The sequence below is a fragment of the Neoarius graeffei genome, chromosome 28 (assembly GCF_027579695.1).
Source record: "Neoarius graeffei isolate fNeoGra1 chromosome 28, fNeoGra1.pri, whole genome shotgun sequence".
Lineage (NCBI taxonomy): Eukaryota > Metazoa > Chordata > Actinopteri > Siluriformes > Ariidae > Neoarius > Neoarius graeffei.
In genome coordinates this window covers 10781744-10798861 of record NC_083596.1, presented here as the reverse complement: position 1 = coordinate 10798861, position 17118 = coordinate 10781744, and the positions used below count along the sequence as shown (strand labels likewise).

General features: G+C 40.6%; 1 protein-coding gene across 2 annotated transcripts in view; it reads right to left on the bottom strand.

Moving 5' to 3' along the window:
* Positions 1–17118, bottom strand: part of LOC132876147 (uncharacterized) — a 57644-nt gene that overhangs the window by 12154 nt on the left and 28372 nt on the right. For both annotated transcript variants that reach the window (XM_060913439.1, XM_060913440.1), the window contains exons 7-10: positions 11947–12082; positions 6926–7008; positions 6484–6694; positions 1253–1432 (exon numbers count right to left, since the gene is read on the bottom strand). In XM_060913439.1, coding sequence (XP_060769422.1) covers positions 1253–1432; positions 6484–6694; positions 6926–7008; positions 11947–12082 — 610 coding nt within the window. The remainder of the gene's footprint in view (positions 1–1252; positions 1433–6483; positions 6695–6925; positions 7009–11946; positions 12083–17118) is intronic.

Genomic DNA, 17118 nt, shown 5'->3' with positions numbered 1-17118 from the left:
CACCTCCATCCAACTGAGACACTGTGGTGAGATCTTGAGACAGCCGTGCAAAAATGAATACCCTCAAACATCAAAGAACTGAAGCGAAGCAATATTGTAAAGAAGAGTGGACCAAAATTTCTCCAAAACAATGTAAGAGAATGATAAACTCCTACAGCAAACATTTACTTCCAGTTATTGCTGCTGAAGGTGGTTCTATATCGATATGAATTATCTTATCTCATTATCTCTAGCCGCTTTATCCTGTTCTGCAGGGTCGCAGGCAAGTTGGAGCCTATCCCAGCTGACTACGGGCGAAAGGCGGGGTACACCCTGGACAAGTCGCCAGGTCATCACAGGGCTGACACATAGACACAGACAACCATTCACACTCACATTCACACCTACGGTCAATTTAGAGTCACCAGTTAACCTAACCTGCATGTCTTTGGACTGTGGGGGAAACCGGAGCACCCGGAGAAAACCCACGCGGACAACATGCAAACTTCGCACAGAAAGGCCCTCGCCGGCCACGGGGCTCGAACCTGGACCTTCTTGCTGTGAGGCGACAGCGCTAACCACTACACCACCGTGCCACCCCATTTGAGGTTATACGTTTGTTTATAGATGTTTATAGAAGTGAGGACCGTTATTATTTAGGCCCTGAGAAATACAAATGTAGAATTAATGGGTGTACTTTATCTTTCCCATGATTGTATATGCCAAAATATAGGCACTAAATTATGGTTCTTTTTGTTATTGATGTCATAATTCATCGAAGAAACAAAGTGTAATGCCTTTATCACAAAATATTTCATAAATTATTACACACTATAATGCTTCATTTAAATTCTTCATTTTGTTAATTTTCAATATATATCTATAATGAACTCCAGGCACATTTTAATCAGGTTATAATGCATTCATAATGCCTTGTTTGGGATTGTTTATTGTCACATGACCACGTTAGTGGAACTTGGTTTGTAAATAAATATTCACAAAATCGACACTGAATTATGAGTCTTTTTGGCATAAGGAATCAAGAACGCTACTTATAATGCGTTACGCATTTTCATAAAACGTTTCGTGGATAATTACCTGTGATGATATTTCACATAGCTACTTTCATAACATATTTATTTGTATACCCTGCATCATGAATGCATTATTACATATCCTGAATGCAGAATTTAATGATAATTTCATTTCATTTTTTTTTTCATAGAGGCGTTTAACAGTGAGTTATTAAAATGAATTTTAGAAAATGAGGTACCGTTCTGAGTTTGGATAGTATAGTAGTTTTTCTTGACGTAGAAGATTTCATAAGATAATTTCTCATTGCTCGTCCACCACTCCACAGAATAGCAAGGGTATTTCCTGGACAGTGTGTTATTCCATGAAAGACTGAAGCTGTTATTACTGTTCAGAATAACCTTAAATGCTCCGTCCAAATCTGTTGTGGCAAAACAAATATAGTTGAGTTACTTCATTATGCAGTGTCCTCCATGATTATTGGCACTTCTTGTAAAGATTAGTAAAAAGGGTGAGAAAAAATCCACCTTTTGGTGAAGCTGCTTCATCTCAGAGTGAAAAAATGAGAAAAATCCAACCTTTAATTGAAATACATTTATTCAGAGGAAAAACAAATCCCTCATCAAGAAAATTATTTTCAACAAAATACATATGCTACTATTATTGGCACCCTTGCATTTAATACTTTATACAACCTCCCTTTGGCAGTAAAACAGCACCGAGTCTTCTCTTGTAACATTTTATATACAGTGGGGAAAAAAAGTATTTAGTCAGTCACCAACTGTGCAAGTTCTCCCACTTAAAAAGATGAGAGGGGCCTGTAATTTTCATCATAGGTACACTTCAACTATGAGAGACAAAATGAGAAAAAAAAATCCAGAAAATCACATTGTCTGATTTTTAAAGAATTTATTTGCAAATTATGGTGGAAAATAAGTATTTGGTCAATCACAAAAGTTCATCTCAATACTTTGTTATATACCCTTTGTTGGCAATGACAGAGGTCAAACGTTTTCTGTAAGTCTTCACAAGGTTTTCACACACTGTTGCTGGTATTTTGGCCCATTCCTCCATGCAGATCTCCTCTAGAGCAGTGATGTTTTGGGGCTGTCGCTGGGCAACACGGACTTTCAACTCCCTCCAAAGATTTTCTATGGGGTTGAGATCTGGAGACTGGCTAGGCCACTCCAGGACCTTGAAATGCTTCTTACGAAGCCACTCCTTCATTGCCCGGGCGGTGTGTTTGGGATCATTGTCATGCTGAAAGACCCAGCCACGTTTCATCTTCAATACCCTTGCTGATGGAAGGAGGTTTTCACTCAAAATCTCACGATACATGGCCCCATTCATTCTTTCCTTTACACGGATCAGTCGTCCTGGTCCCTTTGCAGAAAAACAGCCCCAAAGCATGATGTTTCCACCCCCATGCTTCACAGTAGGTATGGTGTTCTTTGGATGCAACTCAGCATTCTTTCTCCTCCAAACACGACAAGTTGAGTTTTTACCAAAAAGTTCTATTTTGGTTTCATCTGACATTCTCCCAATCCTCTTCTGGATCATCCAAATGCTCTCTCGCAAACTTCAGACGGGCCTGGACATGTACTGGCTTAAGCAGGGGGACACGTCTGGCACTGCAGGATTTGAGTCCCTGGCGGCGTAGTGCGTTACTGATGGTAGCCTTTGTTACTTTGGTCCCAGCTCTCTGCAGGTCATTCACTAGGTCCCCCCGTGTGGTTCTGGGATTTTTGCTCACCGTTCTTGTGATCATTTTGACCCCACGGGGTGAGATCTTGCGTGGAGCCCCAGATCGAGGGAGATTATCAGTGGTCTTGTATGTCTTCCATTTTCTAATAATTGCTCCCACAGTTGATTTCTTCACACCAAGCTGCTTACCTATTGCAGATTCAGTCTTCCCAGCCTGGTGCAGGTCTACAATTTTGTTTCTGGTGTCCTTTGACAGCTCTTTGGTCTTGGCCATAGTGGAGTTTGGAGTGTGACTGTTTGAGGTTGTGGACAGGTGTCTTTTATACTGATAACGAGTTCAAACAGGTGCCATTAATACAGGTAACGAGTGGAGGACAGAGGAGCCTCTTAAAGAAGTTGTTACAGGTTTGTGAGAGCCAGAAATCTTGCTTGTTTGTAGGTGACCAAATACTTATTTTACCGAGGAATTTACCAATTAATTCATTAAAAATCCTACAATGTGATTTCCTGGATTCTTTCCCCTCATTCTGTCTCTCATAGTTGAAGTGTACCTATGATGAAAATTACAGGCCTCACTCATCTTTTTAAGTGGGAGAACTTGCACAATTGGTGGCTGACTAAATACTTTTTTGCCCCACTGTACAGGGTTAATCAAAATTATGTTAACACTAATGGATTATTTTTCTTCTGAATGTGTGGTGCGCCACGTCCGCTGCTGGCGTAATTGGACCCTACTTTTTTGACACCCCAACAGTGACGTCAGACGTGTCAGACGTCTACTTACAGATGGTGCCATTGATGAACTTCCACTACAGATCCAGTTGGTTTCTACCATTTGAGTGCTAACAGAATTTTGACTAACCCTGTATATATGGAAGTCACGTCGTGTCCGACGACGACTGTTGGTGGATGGGTGAGCCACGTGCGTGGGAATGAGCAGCAAGGCCAGCAGCAGAGGCACACGGCCTGGAGCACACACGACATCTGTGGGCTGTCTCGTCAGCAGCTTCAGGGTATTTCCTTCTAAGATTTATGTTGTATTGCCTATTTCATTCGAAAAACCCATCCATCAACTCCAGTGCAATGATTCATTTAAGGTGGTGTAGTTGTTGCACAGCATCTACCGCACCATTTCCTCATCATCACCTGAGTCCAGTAGCAACATGACTGGAGGTGAGTCAGAAGCAGCCAGAGCTCCGTTAGTTTACCCAGCCGCAAGGCCAGGCTATCCAGGGTGCACCTGTCAGCATTGGCTTTGGGGTGTGAGAGGCGATCAGACTTATGTAATGCCTACCAAGCCTGGCAAGATGATATCCGCAAGTTACGCATCAACACCCCACTTGCACCCCATTATAACATTTTATAAGGTTGGAGATACAGAGCAAGGCATCATAGACTCCATGAAATACCAGGACAGTATGAGTTATCGTTGGATCTTCTAGCAGGACAGTGATCTGAAGAATATGTCCAAATCAACACAAAAAAGTTCACTAAGCACAGAATCAAAATCAAAGAGGAGCGAGCACCCTGGATGATCTGGAGAGACTGTGTCAAGAGGAATGGGCTCAGATACCCTGCTCTGTATCTCCAACCTTAAAAAATGTTACAGGAGAGACTCAGTGCTGTTTTACTGCCAAAGGGAGGTTGTATAAAGTATTAAATGTAGGGGTGTCAATAGTAGCAGAAGTGTTTTTGTTGGAAATAATTATTTCTTAAATGAGGGATTTGTTTTTCTTGGAATAAATTTATTTCCATTAAAGGTTGGATTTTTCTTTCTTTTCTTTTTTTTGAGTGTAAGAAGAAGCCTCGTCACCAAAAGATGGATTTTTTTTCTCAACCTTTTTAAAAATCTTGACTCTGGGGAGGGATAGTGGAGGCCATCGTATATCAAGAACAATTCAGGTATACATGCTATACAGGTCAATAACGTAAAATTGCCTTGAATAAAACATGTAAATGACACATCATATATATTATTTATATATATATATATATATATATATATATATATATATATATATATATATATATATATATATATATATACAGTGGGGCAAAAAAGTATTTAGTCAGCCACCAATTGTGCAAGTTCTCCCACTTAAAAAGATGAGAGAGGCCTGTAATTTTCATCATAGGTACACTTCAACTATGAGAGACAGAATGGGGGGAAAGAATCCAGGAAATCACATTGTAGGATTTTTAATGAATTAATTGGTAAATTCCTCAGTAAAATAAGTATTTGGTCACCTACAAACAAGCAAGATTTCTGGCTCTCACAGACCCGTAACTTCTTCTTTAAGAGGCTCCTCTGTCCTCCACTCGTTACCTGTGTTAATGGCACCTGTTTGAACTCGTTATCAGTATAAAAGACACCTGTCCACAACCTCAAACAGTCACACTCCAAACTCCACTATGGCCAAGACCAAAGAGCTGTCAAAGGACACCAGAAACAAAATTGTAGACCTGCACCAGGCTGGGAAGACTGAATCTGCAATAGGTAAGCAGCTTGATGTGAAGAAATCAACTGTGGGAGCAATTATTAGAAAATGGAAGACATACAAGACCACTGATAATCTCCCTCGATCTGGGGCTCCACGCAAGATCTCACCCCGTGGGGTCAAAATGATCACAAGAACGGTGAGCAAAAATCCCAGAACCACACGGGGGGACCTAGTGAATGACCTGCAGAGAGCTGGGACCAAAGTAACAAAGGCTACCATCAGTAACACACTACGCCGCCAGGGACTCAAATCCTGCAGTGCCAGACGTGTCCCCCTGCTTAAGCCAGTACATGTCCAGGCCCGTCTGAAGTTTGCTAGAGAGCATTTGGATGATCCAGAAGAGGACTGGGAGAATGTCATATGGTCAGATGAAACCAAAATAGAACTTTTTGGTAAAAACTCAACTTGTTGTGTTTGGAGGAGAAAGAATGCTGAGTTGCATCCAAAGAACACCATACCTACTGTGAAGCATGGGGGTGGAAACATCATACTTTGGGGCTGTTTTTCTGCAAAGGGACCAGGACGACTGATCTGTGTCAATGAAAGAATGAATGGGGCCATGTATCGTGAGATTTTGAGTGAAAACCTCCTTCCATCAGCAAGGGCATTGAAGATGAAACGTGGCTGGGTCTTTCAGCATGACAATGATCCCAAACACACCGCCCGGGCAACGAAGGAGTGGCTTCGTAAGAAGCATTTCAAGGTCCTGGAGTGGCCTAGCCAGTCTCCAGATCTCAACCCCATAGAAAATCTTTGGAGGGAGTTGAAAGTCCGTGTTGCCCAGTGACAGCCCCAAAACATCACTGCTCTAGAGGAGATCTGCATGGAGGAATGGGCCAAAATACCAGCAACAGTGTGTGAAAACCTTGTGAAGACTTACAGAAAACGTTTGACCTCTGTCATTGCCAACAAAGGGTATATAACAAAGTATTGAGATGAACTTTTGTTATTGACCAAATACTTATTTTCCACCATAATTTGCAAATAAATTCTTTAAAAATCAGACAGACAATGTGATTTTCTGGATTTTTTTTCTCATTTTGTCTCTCATAGTTGAAGTGTACCTATGATGAAAATTACAGGCCTCTCTCATCTTTTTAAGTGGGAGAACTTGCACAATTGGTGACTGACTAAATACTTTTTTGCCCCACTGTGTGTGTGTGTATATATATATATATATATATATATATATATATATATATATATATATATATATGCACAAATTCTCTCACATAGTTATCGATGAGGAATATCTGAGATGACCTACCACTCTGATCCTCCATGGCGTCTATGACCAAGTGTGCAGCAGGCGAATGTCCGGCTTTGTTGAAGGCACTGACGCTGAGTTTGTAGGCAGAATAGCTCAGAAACAAAGTGACAGTTTGCACTTTGAGCAAATAACTGCTTTCTTCAGCAGGTTCTCCAGATGCCTTCAGGACTGTCACGATGTAGTCTTCCACTTCCTGACTGCGCACATACTGAAAATACCAAGAGAAAAACGATGGATAATGGAATAAACAGTAATGTAATAATGTCAAGCAGTGAAATGTAATAATTTAGCATATTTGAACCTAAAGTGAAAAAAAAACCCAAACCATTTAACTAACTGACTAATTTACACTAAATAATCAGTGACTGTATTTCCTAGAATTGACCAAATATCATTTTGTATTCGAAAGGATAGTGAAGAAAGTCAGATGAGCTCTTACCTCCCACTTCACGGTTATTTTTCTCTGTCCAGTTTGGACCGGATCATAATGAGTTTCTTTTATGACAGGTGCATCTACCAATTCTGGTGAGACAAATATGTAAAACATGAGCATCCAGTATGAATCTGCTTCTCTAATTAATAGACAGGATTCAGTAAAAAGGCCAGCATTTTCTTGCATAAAAAAAGCATTTTCACGCAACAGGCGATGTCCTTATACCGTGGTGCTTGAAAGTTTGTGAACCCTTTAGAATTTTCTATATTTCTGCATAAATATGACCTAAAACATCATCAGATTTTCACACAAGTCCTAAAAGTAGATAAAGAGAACCCAGTTAAACAAATGAGACAAAAATATTATACTTGGTCATTTATTTATTGAGGAAAATGATCCAATATTACATACCTGTGAATGGCAAAAGTATGTGAACCTCAAGGATTAGCAGTTAATTTGAAGGTGAAATTAGAGTCAGGTGTTTTCAATCAATGGTATGATAATCAGGTGTGAGTGCGCACCCTGTTTTATTTAAAGAACAGGGATCTATCGAAGTCTGATCTTCACAACACATGTTTGTGGAAGTGTATCATGGCATGAACAAAGGAGATTTCTGAGGACCTCAGAAAAAACGTTGTTGATGCTCATCAGGCTGGAAAAGATGACAAAACCATCTCTAAAGAGTTTGGACTCCACCAATCTACAGTCAGACAGATTGTGTACAAATGGAGGAAATCCAAGACCATTGTTACCCTCCCCAGGAGTGGTCGACCAACAAAGATCACTCCAAGAGCAAGGCGTGTAATAGTCAGTGAGGTCACAAAGGACCCCAGGGTAACTTCTAAGCAACTGAATGTTAATGTTCATGAGTCCACCATCAGGAGAACACTGAACAACAATGGTGTGCATGGCAGGGTTGCAAGCAGAAAGCCACTGCTCTCCAAAAAGAACATTGCTGCTCGTCTGCAGTTTGCTAAAGATCATGTGGACAAGCCAGAAGGCTATTGGAAAAATATTTTGTGGACGGATGAGACCAAAATAGAACTTTCTGGTTTAAATGAGAAGCGTTATGTTTGGAGAAAGGAAAACACTGCATTCCAGCATAAGAACCTTATCCCATCTGTGAAACATGGTGGTGGTAGTATCATGGTTTGGGCCTGTTTTGCTGCATCTGGGCCAGGACAGCTTGCCATCATTGATGGAACAATGAATTCTGAATTATACCAGCGAATTCTAAAGGAAAATGTCAGGACATCTGTCCATGAACTGAATCTCAAGAGAAGGTGGGTCATGCAACAAGACAACAACTCTAAGCACACAAGTCGTTCTACCAAAGAATGGTTAAAGAAGAATAAAGTGAATGTTTTGGAATGGCCAAGTCAAAGTCCTGACCTTAATCCAATCGAAATGTTGTAGAAGGACCTGAAGCGAGCAGTTCATGTGAGGAAACCCACCAACATCCCAGAGTTGAAGCTGTTCTGTACGGAGGAACGGGCTAAAATTCCTCCAAGCCGGTGTGCAGGACTGATCAACAGTTACCGCAAACATTTAGTTGCAGTTATTGCTGCACAAGGGGGTCACACCAGATACTGAAAGCAAAGGTTCACATACTTTTGCCACTCACAGATATGTAATATTGGATCATTTTCCTCAATAAATAAATGACCAAGTATAATATTTTTGTCTCATTTATTTAACTGGGTTCTCTTTATCTACTTTTAGGACTTGTGTGAAAATCTGATGATGTCTTAGGTCATATTTATGCAGAAATATAGAATATTCTAAAGGGTTCACAAACTTTCAAGCACCACTGTAGGAAAATAATCAACATCATCAGCATACTCTAAAGTGCTATAGAATGACATCTCATGCTTTTTTCCATTTGTTGAACTTAGTTTTGGTTATCGCTTATGATCAGATATAAATAGTTGCTCTTTCATCAGTTTCTGTTCTCTCTCGAGAGAGAGAATGCAGCTTGTCTTGTTTCGGATAGAAAAACAGAAAGTTTAAAAATCACCCACTGCAAAAAATTGAAAACTGAATTTGAAGAGAAAATTACTTAATACTATTGAAATTATCTTGCTGCATTGACAGATATTTTTACTTGATAAGACATCTTAGAATAAGTTGGTTGCAATCTAGAACTAGGTTTAATAATCTCAGAATTGGTGTTTTGTATTCTTCTAATAGGAAATGCTAGATCGTTTGAACTATTTTCAAGATATTTTCACTTGCTAAGATATAATTTTTTGCAGTGCCTGTTCTGAAGACTTTCCCATCGAGGAAATGTAACTGACTGTGACAAAGCACTGAAACTGGAGACTCGTTCTATAAACGTTCACTGAACATCTCTGTACAGAAACGCCATATCAATGATTATTCTATACACATTCACTGGATATGAGCAATCGCGCACTTTGATTGGTTACTCTACTACTAGGATCTTCTTCTTTTGGCTGGTCCCGATTAGGGGTCGTCACAGTGGATCTTTCATCTCCATTGCTCCGTCTTCCCCATCCTTCTCTACCACACCTGCCACTTTCATGCCCTCTCTCACCACATCCATGTATCTCCTCTTTGGCCTTCCTCGTTTTCGTTTGCCTGGCAGCTCCATCCTCAACATTCTCCTTCCCACATGCTCTGCATCTCTTCTCAGGATGTGCCCATAGCATCTCAGTCTCATCTCTCTTAGCTTAATTCCCAAGCTCTCCACATGTGCTGTCCCTCTGATGTGCTCGTTCCTTATCCTGTCCAACCTCGTCACTCCCATCGCAAACCTTAACATCCTCAACTCCGCCACCTCCAACTTTGCCTCCTGTCTCTTCGTTAAGGGTACGGTCTCCAATCCATACATCACAGCTGGTCTCACTACTCTCTTATACATCTTACCTTTCACTTTTGCTGGGACTTTCCGATCACAAATGACTCCCGACATCCTTCTCCACCCTGCCTGCACTCTCTTTCTCACCTCACTATCGCAGCCCCCATTTTCCTGCACAGTTGACCCCAGGTACTTGAATTCACCAAATTTCTTTACGTATACTCCTTGCATCTTCACTACACTCTCATCCCCATTCTCATTGATGCACATGTATTCTGTTTTCCTACTGCTCACCTTCATTCCTCTTCATTCCAATGCATACCTCCATCTCTCCAAACCCAGCTCAACCTCCTTTCAACTTACACCACATATCACAATATCATCCGCAAACATCATGTTCCATGGTGACTCTTGCCTCACTTCGTCCGTCAAGCTATCCATCACTATGGCAAACAAAAAAGGACTCAAAGCAGATCCTTGATGGAGTCCCACCTTCACCTTGAACCATTCAGTTGTTCCAACTGCACACCTCACTGCTGTTTCACTGTTCTCATACATGTCTTGCACCACTCTAATATACTTCTCATTCACTCCACTTTTTCTCATACAATACCATAACTCATCTCTCGGCACTCTATCGTATGCCTTCTCCAGGTCTACAAACACACAATGCAGCTTTCTCTGGCCTTCTCTGTACTTCTCCATTAACATTCTTAAAGCAAAAATTGCATCCGACGTGCTCTTCGGATATCAGCACATATACCATGAGTAGAGAAAAACAAAATGGCAGAGCGTGTTGCTGAACCAACCAGGGATGAAATAAAAACTCTACTTGAAAACAAAATGCCCCCAAAATTACAAAAATAGCAATAAAATATGGAATGAAAGTATTTGATGGTAAGAACATATCTTTTTTATTTTTCAAGAATTATTATTATAGCATTTTTTACAAATTGTAACTGTTATTTCGCTGGTTTGTTTAGGCTATTATCACACTGTCTCGTATCTTGCCACGTAAGTGGCGTGTGGGTCAAACGGCAAGAAATGAGGCGTATTTTGTCCAAAATTAAAGTCCTGTGATGTACACGGTGTATGTGTGACGTTTCTGTGGTGTTCCTGTGGCGTATCTGGGGTTTGTATGGGGTTCAAGGGACATAAAGTTATGGCGTACTGAGGCGTACGCGTGGCGTATGATGCATTGCCGTGGCGTTCACAGGTGGGTCTAAAAGGGGGCCCCACGCTGCGTTTGTCGTCATTCGTCACAGTCAAGAAAGCATCATGCCAGCGAAGAAGTCAGGACCCAAGAAGGGCAAGGGAAGAGGGAAGACATCAGCCGCATCCACCCAGCCAGCCTCAGAGCCACCTTCATCAGACACGTCAACTAAAGCATTCGCACAGCGTAACAGGTGTTCGAGCAACGTTCCCACTGTGTCACTGCTGCGTAGCTTTTGTTTTTACGGCATACACGTGACGTATGTTTGATGTATCAAACCTGCTACATATGTGCTACGGATTTTTAAGGACGGACTTAAAAATACGCCGCACCCTGGCGTACAAGGAGATCATGTTACGCATCCTAGAGTATTAGCTACGTAAGCTGAGGATGCTGTGACGTTCCTTTCTTACTGCCACATATCCTGATATGCTGTATATACGCAAGGCTGAAACACCAATGTGTGAACCAAGCATTACATTCTAAGCGGAAATTATTTTCTCGGACGTTTTGTATAAAGTTTTTATTTATCGGATTTGCAAAAAATAAAAATAAAAATTCTCTGTTTCTTAAAATCCAGTGAATGTGGATAGAATAAAACAGTTATTCCACTCAATTCCGTCGTATACGGTTTATAGACGACTTGGCGCTACGCGTCTCATCAGCTATCAGCTCATGTACGACTCGATTTCGTGGAATAACTGTTAAATATACATTTTTCTTTGTTAAATGTGACTTTTAATGATTTTTAACCATTCATTTATTATTAACCTTAGATTACGTGGCGTGTCCACTGTCGGCTGTATTATACTCCCTGTGAATGAGCGATCAGAACGAGCACATTGTAGCTGGCGCTACTTTCAGAGCTTTTGTTATGGAAAATTAATCAATTATATTTGATGATGAATCAGATTCAAGTATTCAACAGCGCTGTTGTATAAAATGAGCTATGCAATTTAGTTCTACTTTTTGAAAATTATGTCATGATTTTACCTTGTGGGACTACGATGACCTCGCTTAAGGGACACTGAGGACACGCTGTAGTTACAACACACTGTATTTGCATCTCATACGACTGAGAAGTGACGACATCACCCACGGTGCAGTCTGTGCTGTTCAGGGATTTCACCTACAGCATGAAAAAAAAAAAAAACCATGATGCATTTCCTCAGTCCTCAGATGAATGGATGTTTCACAAACTGTTCATACAATCTCTGGGTTGTTCGAAAGCCTGTCTTTATATCGACCTGAAAGTGATCTGTCATGATCGTGACAAAAATATTTGTATATTTCAAAAATGGGCCCAGGGTTGAGCAAGATATCAGAAAAGATGCTGTGTCATGTAAACCTTGACTCGACTTCTTTAGCTGTTTATCTGTATAACTAGTTAGTTGATAGAAAGATTTTGAATAATTGGCCAGAAATATGTTTTCAGATGTTGGTTGAGACATTATATAAATTATATAATATGTGTGTGGTGGGCGGCACGGTGGTGTAGTGGTTAGCGCTGTCGCCTCACAGCAAGAAGGTCCAAGTTCGAGCCCCGTGGCCGGCGAGGGCCTTTCTGTGTGGAGTTTGCATGTTCTCCCCGTGTCCGCGTGGGTTTCCTCCGGGTGCTCCGGTTTCCCCCACAGTCCAAAGACATGCAGGTTAGGTTAACTGGTGACTCTAAATTGACCGTAGGTGTGAATGGTTGTCTGTGTCTATGTGTCAGCCCTGTGATGACCTGGCGACTTGTCCAGGGTGTACCCCGCCTTTCGCCCGTAGTCAGCTGGGATAGGCTCCAGCTTGCCTGCGACCCTGTAGAAGGATAAAGCGGCTAGAGATAATGAGATGAGATGAGATGTGTGTGGTGTGTTTGGTTTTTTTGTTTGTTTTTTCCCCTCATATTACTGTTTGATAGTGACCTTACGACCTAAGTATTAGCAAAGAGCTTGCTAAGTTATCTAGCTCTTCATGCTAGGACCTCCCAAGCTCCTCTTAGATACATTTTTAATTAGCAAACAAAAAAAAAGTAGTGAAATTAATCTACAAATTCTAACTGCTAAGCAGTGCTAGTTTGCTTAAGCTAATGGTTTGTTTCATTGCATTCCATGAAAGTAGCACATTCACTTGTTTATTGTCATTATTTCACATTAAAAAAGGGTTCAAACTAGCGCTATATTTGTATATTTCAAAAAAATGGGCCCAGGGTTGAGCAAGATATCAGAAAAGATGCTGTGTCATGTAAGGTTTGACTCGACTTCTTTAGCTGTTTATCTGTCTAACTAGTTAGTTGATAGAAAGATTTTGAATAATTGGCCAGAAATATGTTTTCAGATGTTGGTTGAGACATTATATAAATTATATAATATATGTGTGTGGTGGGTTCCCCCATATTACTGTTGGATAGTTACCTTACTACCCAAGTATTAGCATAGAGCTTGCTAAGTTATCTACAGTGGTGCTTGAAAGTTTGTGAACCCTTTAGAATTTTCTATATTTCTGCATAAATATGACCTAAAACAACATCAGATTTTCACACAAGTCCTAAAAGTAGATAAAGAGAACTCAGTTAAACAAACGAGACAAAAATATTATACTTGGTCATTTATTTATTGAGGAAAATGATCCAATATTACATATCTGTGAGTGGCAAAAGTATGTGAACCTTTGCTTTCAGTATCTGGTGTGACCTCCTTGTACTGCAACTAAACGTTTCCGGTAACTGTTGATCAGTCCTGCACACCGGCTTGGAGGAATTTTAGCCCGTTCCTCCGTACAGAACAGCTTCAGCTCTGGGATATTGGTGGGTTTCCTCACATGAACTGCTTGCTTCAGGTCCTTCCACAACATTTCGATTGGATTAAGGTCAGGACTTTGACTTGGCCATTCCAAAACATTAATTTTATTCTTCTTTAACCATTCTTTGGTAGAACAACTTGTGTGCTTACAGTCGTTGTTTTGCTGCATGACCCACCTTCTCTTGAGATTCAGTTCATGGACAGATGTCCTGACATTTTCCTTTAGAATTCACTGGTGTAATTCAGAATTCATTGTTCCATCAACAATGGCAAGCTGCCCTGGCCCAGATGCATCAAAACAGGCCCAAACCATGATACTACCACGACCATGTTTCACAGATGGGATAAGGTTCTTATGCTGGAATACAGTGCTTTCCTTTCTCCAAACATAACGATTCTCATTTAAACCAAAAAGTTCTATTTTGGTCTCATCCGTCCACAAAACATTTTTCCAATAGCCTTCTGGCTTGTCTACGTGATCTTTAGCAAACTGCGGACGAGCAGCAATATTCTTTTTGGAGAGCAGTGGCTTTCTCCTTGCAACCCTGCCATGCACACCATTGTTGTTCAGTGTTCTCCTGATGGTGGACTCATGACCATTAACATTAGCCAATGTGAGAGAGGCCTTCAGTTGCTTAGAAGTTACCCTGGGGTCCTTTGTGACCTCGGCGACTATTACACACCTTGCTCTTGGAGTGATCATTGTTGGTCAACCACTCCTGGGGAGGGTAACAATGGTCTTGATTTTCCTCCATTTGTACACAATCTGTCTGACTGTGGATTGGTGGAGTCCAAACTCTTTAGAGATGGTTTTGTAACCTTTTCCAGCCTGATGAGCATCAAAAACGCTTTTTCTGAGGTCCTCAGAAATCTCCTTTGTTTGTGCCATGATACACTTCCACAAACATGTGTTGTGAAGATCAGACTTTGATAGATCCCTGTTCTTTAAATAAAACAGGGTGCCCACTCACACCTGATTGTCATCCCACTGATTGAAAACACCTGACTCTAATTTCACCTTCAAATTAACTGCTAATCCTAGAGGTTCACATAATTTTGCCACTCACAGATATGTAATATTTGATCATTTTCCTCAATAAATAAATGACCAAGTATAATATTTTTGTCTCATTTGTTTAACTGGGTTCTCCTTATCTACTTTTAGGACTTGTGTGAAAATCGGATGATGTTTTAGGTCATATTTATGCAGAAATATAGAAAATTCTAAAGGGTTCACAAACTTTCAAGCACCACTGTAGCTATTCATGCTAGAACCTCCCAAGCTCCTCTCAGATACATTTTTAATTAGCAAACAAAAAATGTAGTGAAATTAATCTACAAATTCTAAATGCTAAGCAGTGTTAGTTTGCTAATTTCCTTTTTAAAACAGAACAAGCCTATTTACCTTTACACTTGCTTAATCTAATGGTTTGTTTCATTGCATTTCATGAAAATAGCACATTCACTTGTTTATTGTCATTATTTCACATTAAAAAAGGGTTCAAACTAGCACTATATTTTCTTTTCAACCCTACTTATGAGCAGTAATATAGTTTCAGACTCCCACATATCTAACATGAAAAAATATGTTCGGAATTAAGGATACAATTCAGTCAATTGGAGTTATCAGATGAATAGTACAGTATGTTGTACAGTATTATATTACTATATACAATATTTATACAACAGTTAGGTACAGTCCACAAATTCAGTTGGTTAAATGGTGTTCCAAGAGTGCTAATACTTAGTATAACTGCCTCAGAACGTTTCACACAGGACGTTGATCAGCTGTGTTCATCAAATTGTTGACGCAAATTGTTACTCTCACTCAGGATCTTTCTACTTTCTTCTTCTTCTTATGTTTTTTATGATGCTGTTTCTCCCTCAATTTTCAACCAGTCAACACCAAATTTCACATGAAGAATACCTCTGGATTGATTTACATTGCTATGACTTTTGGTGCTGATCTGGATCACCGAACTGGAATGATCCATGAAAAAACTGGCTTTTTTCCCCCAATCACTTATAACTCTGTCAATTTTAATGATTTTTTCAATCAGCTTTTTTATTGTGTTCAGCAAAATGACCTTGACTTTCAATTGACAAAGGTCAGCTAGCTCAAATTTCTGTGACTTAAGTCACAGTTTCTATCTAGTTTCAATTCCTAGTTCGAAACCGTGACTACATTATTGTTAGCGACATCATCAGTGGACATGGAAAATGGTACTTTTTAGGAATATAACTTATGACTTAAAATATGAAAGCTTGTCGGATGAAGATGAAAAGGAAGAAGGGATGCTAATTTCACCTGAAACACCTTTAACAGGAATGTCAGCTGGGAACAGTGGGGGCAACGGACCAAGATGGAGGCTTAATGTGGATGCTCCGTACAACTACGCATTAAATAACTTTAAAACTGTAAGTCAACAATACCAATTGAACTGGGACTATGTCTAAAGCTGCTACAGTCAAAGACAGTGACTTTTTCACTCGAAAACGTGGTTCCCAGAGGCCGAAAATCAGCACTCCACTGGCTGAACGAGACGAAGAAAGTACAAGTAGCATGGCGGACCTGTCGGCGGTGCTTAATGAACTTAAGTCACTTCGCTCTGAGTTCGGATCTAAACTAGACAGTATAGATGACTGCTTGGGTAAGATGGCTAACTCTGTCACTGCTTTGGAAAACAGTATGTCAGAAGTGAAGCGAAATGTAGCTGCTAACACCACCCGTGTGGAAGAAGCTGAAAACCGAATAATGTCAGCAGAGGAGCAGCTGGAAAAAAATGCCGCTGACTTGACCAACGCTATGAAGCGGATCGCCTATCTGGAAACTAAGACCGAGGACCTTGAAAATCGAAGTCAAAGGAATAACCTGCGGTTGTCCGGTCTACGGGAGGGTGCTGAAGGCAACCAAACGCTACTTGATTTCATACAGAACATGCTGGCTGGAGCTGGACACTGACAGAACCTTCATCCTAGAGATAGCCCACTGAACCCTAGCACCACCGAAACCAAACCAGGATAGAGCGGTTCTCATTCGGTTCCTGAAATTTCAAGACCGGGAGTTTGTTTTTCGCTCCGTTAAACAGCGTGACATCATGCATGAGGGAAACAAACTTTTTTTCGTCCAGGACCTCTCAGCCGAGACCATGCGACAGCGCTTTGGATTCAACGCAATAAAGAAAATGTTCATTGAAAAGGGAACTTTTCGTGGATTTCAGCTTAACCCGTGCAAAATGAGAGTCCTCCATAACGGGAGGATACACTCATTTTCATCACCAAAAGAGGCGGAGGACTTTCACAGTAAACATGTCTGAGGGATTGGATGAAGCCAGTGGTGAGGTATGAGACCCGTTTACTACTTTCACCATGGAAACCAGCT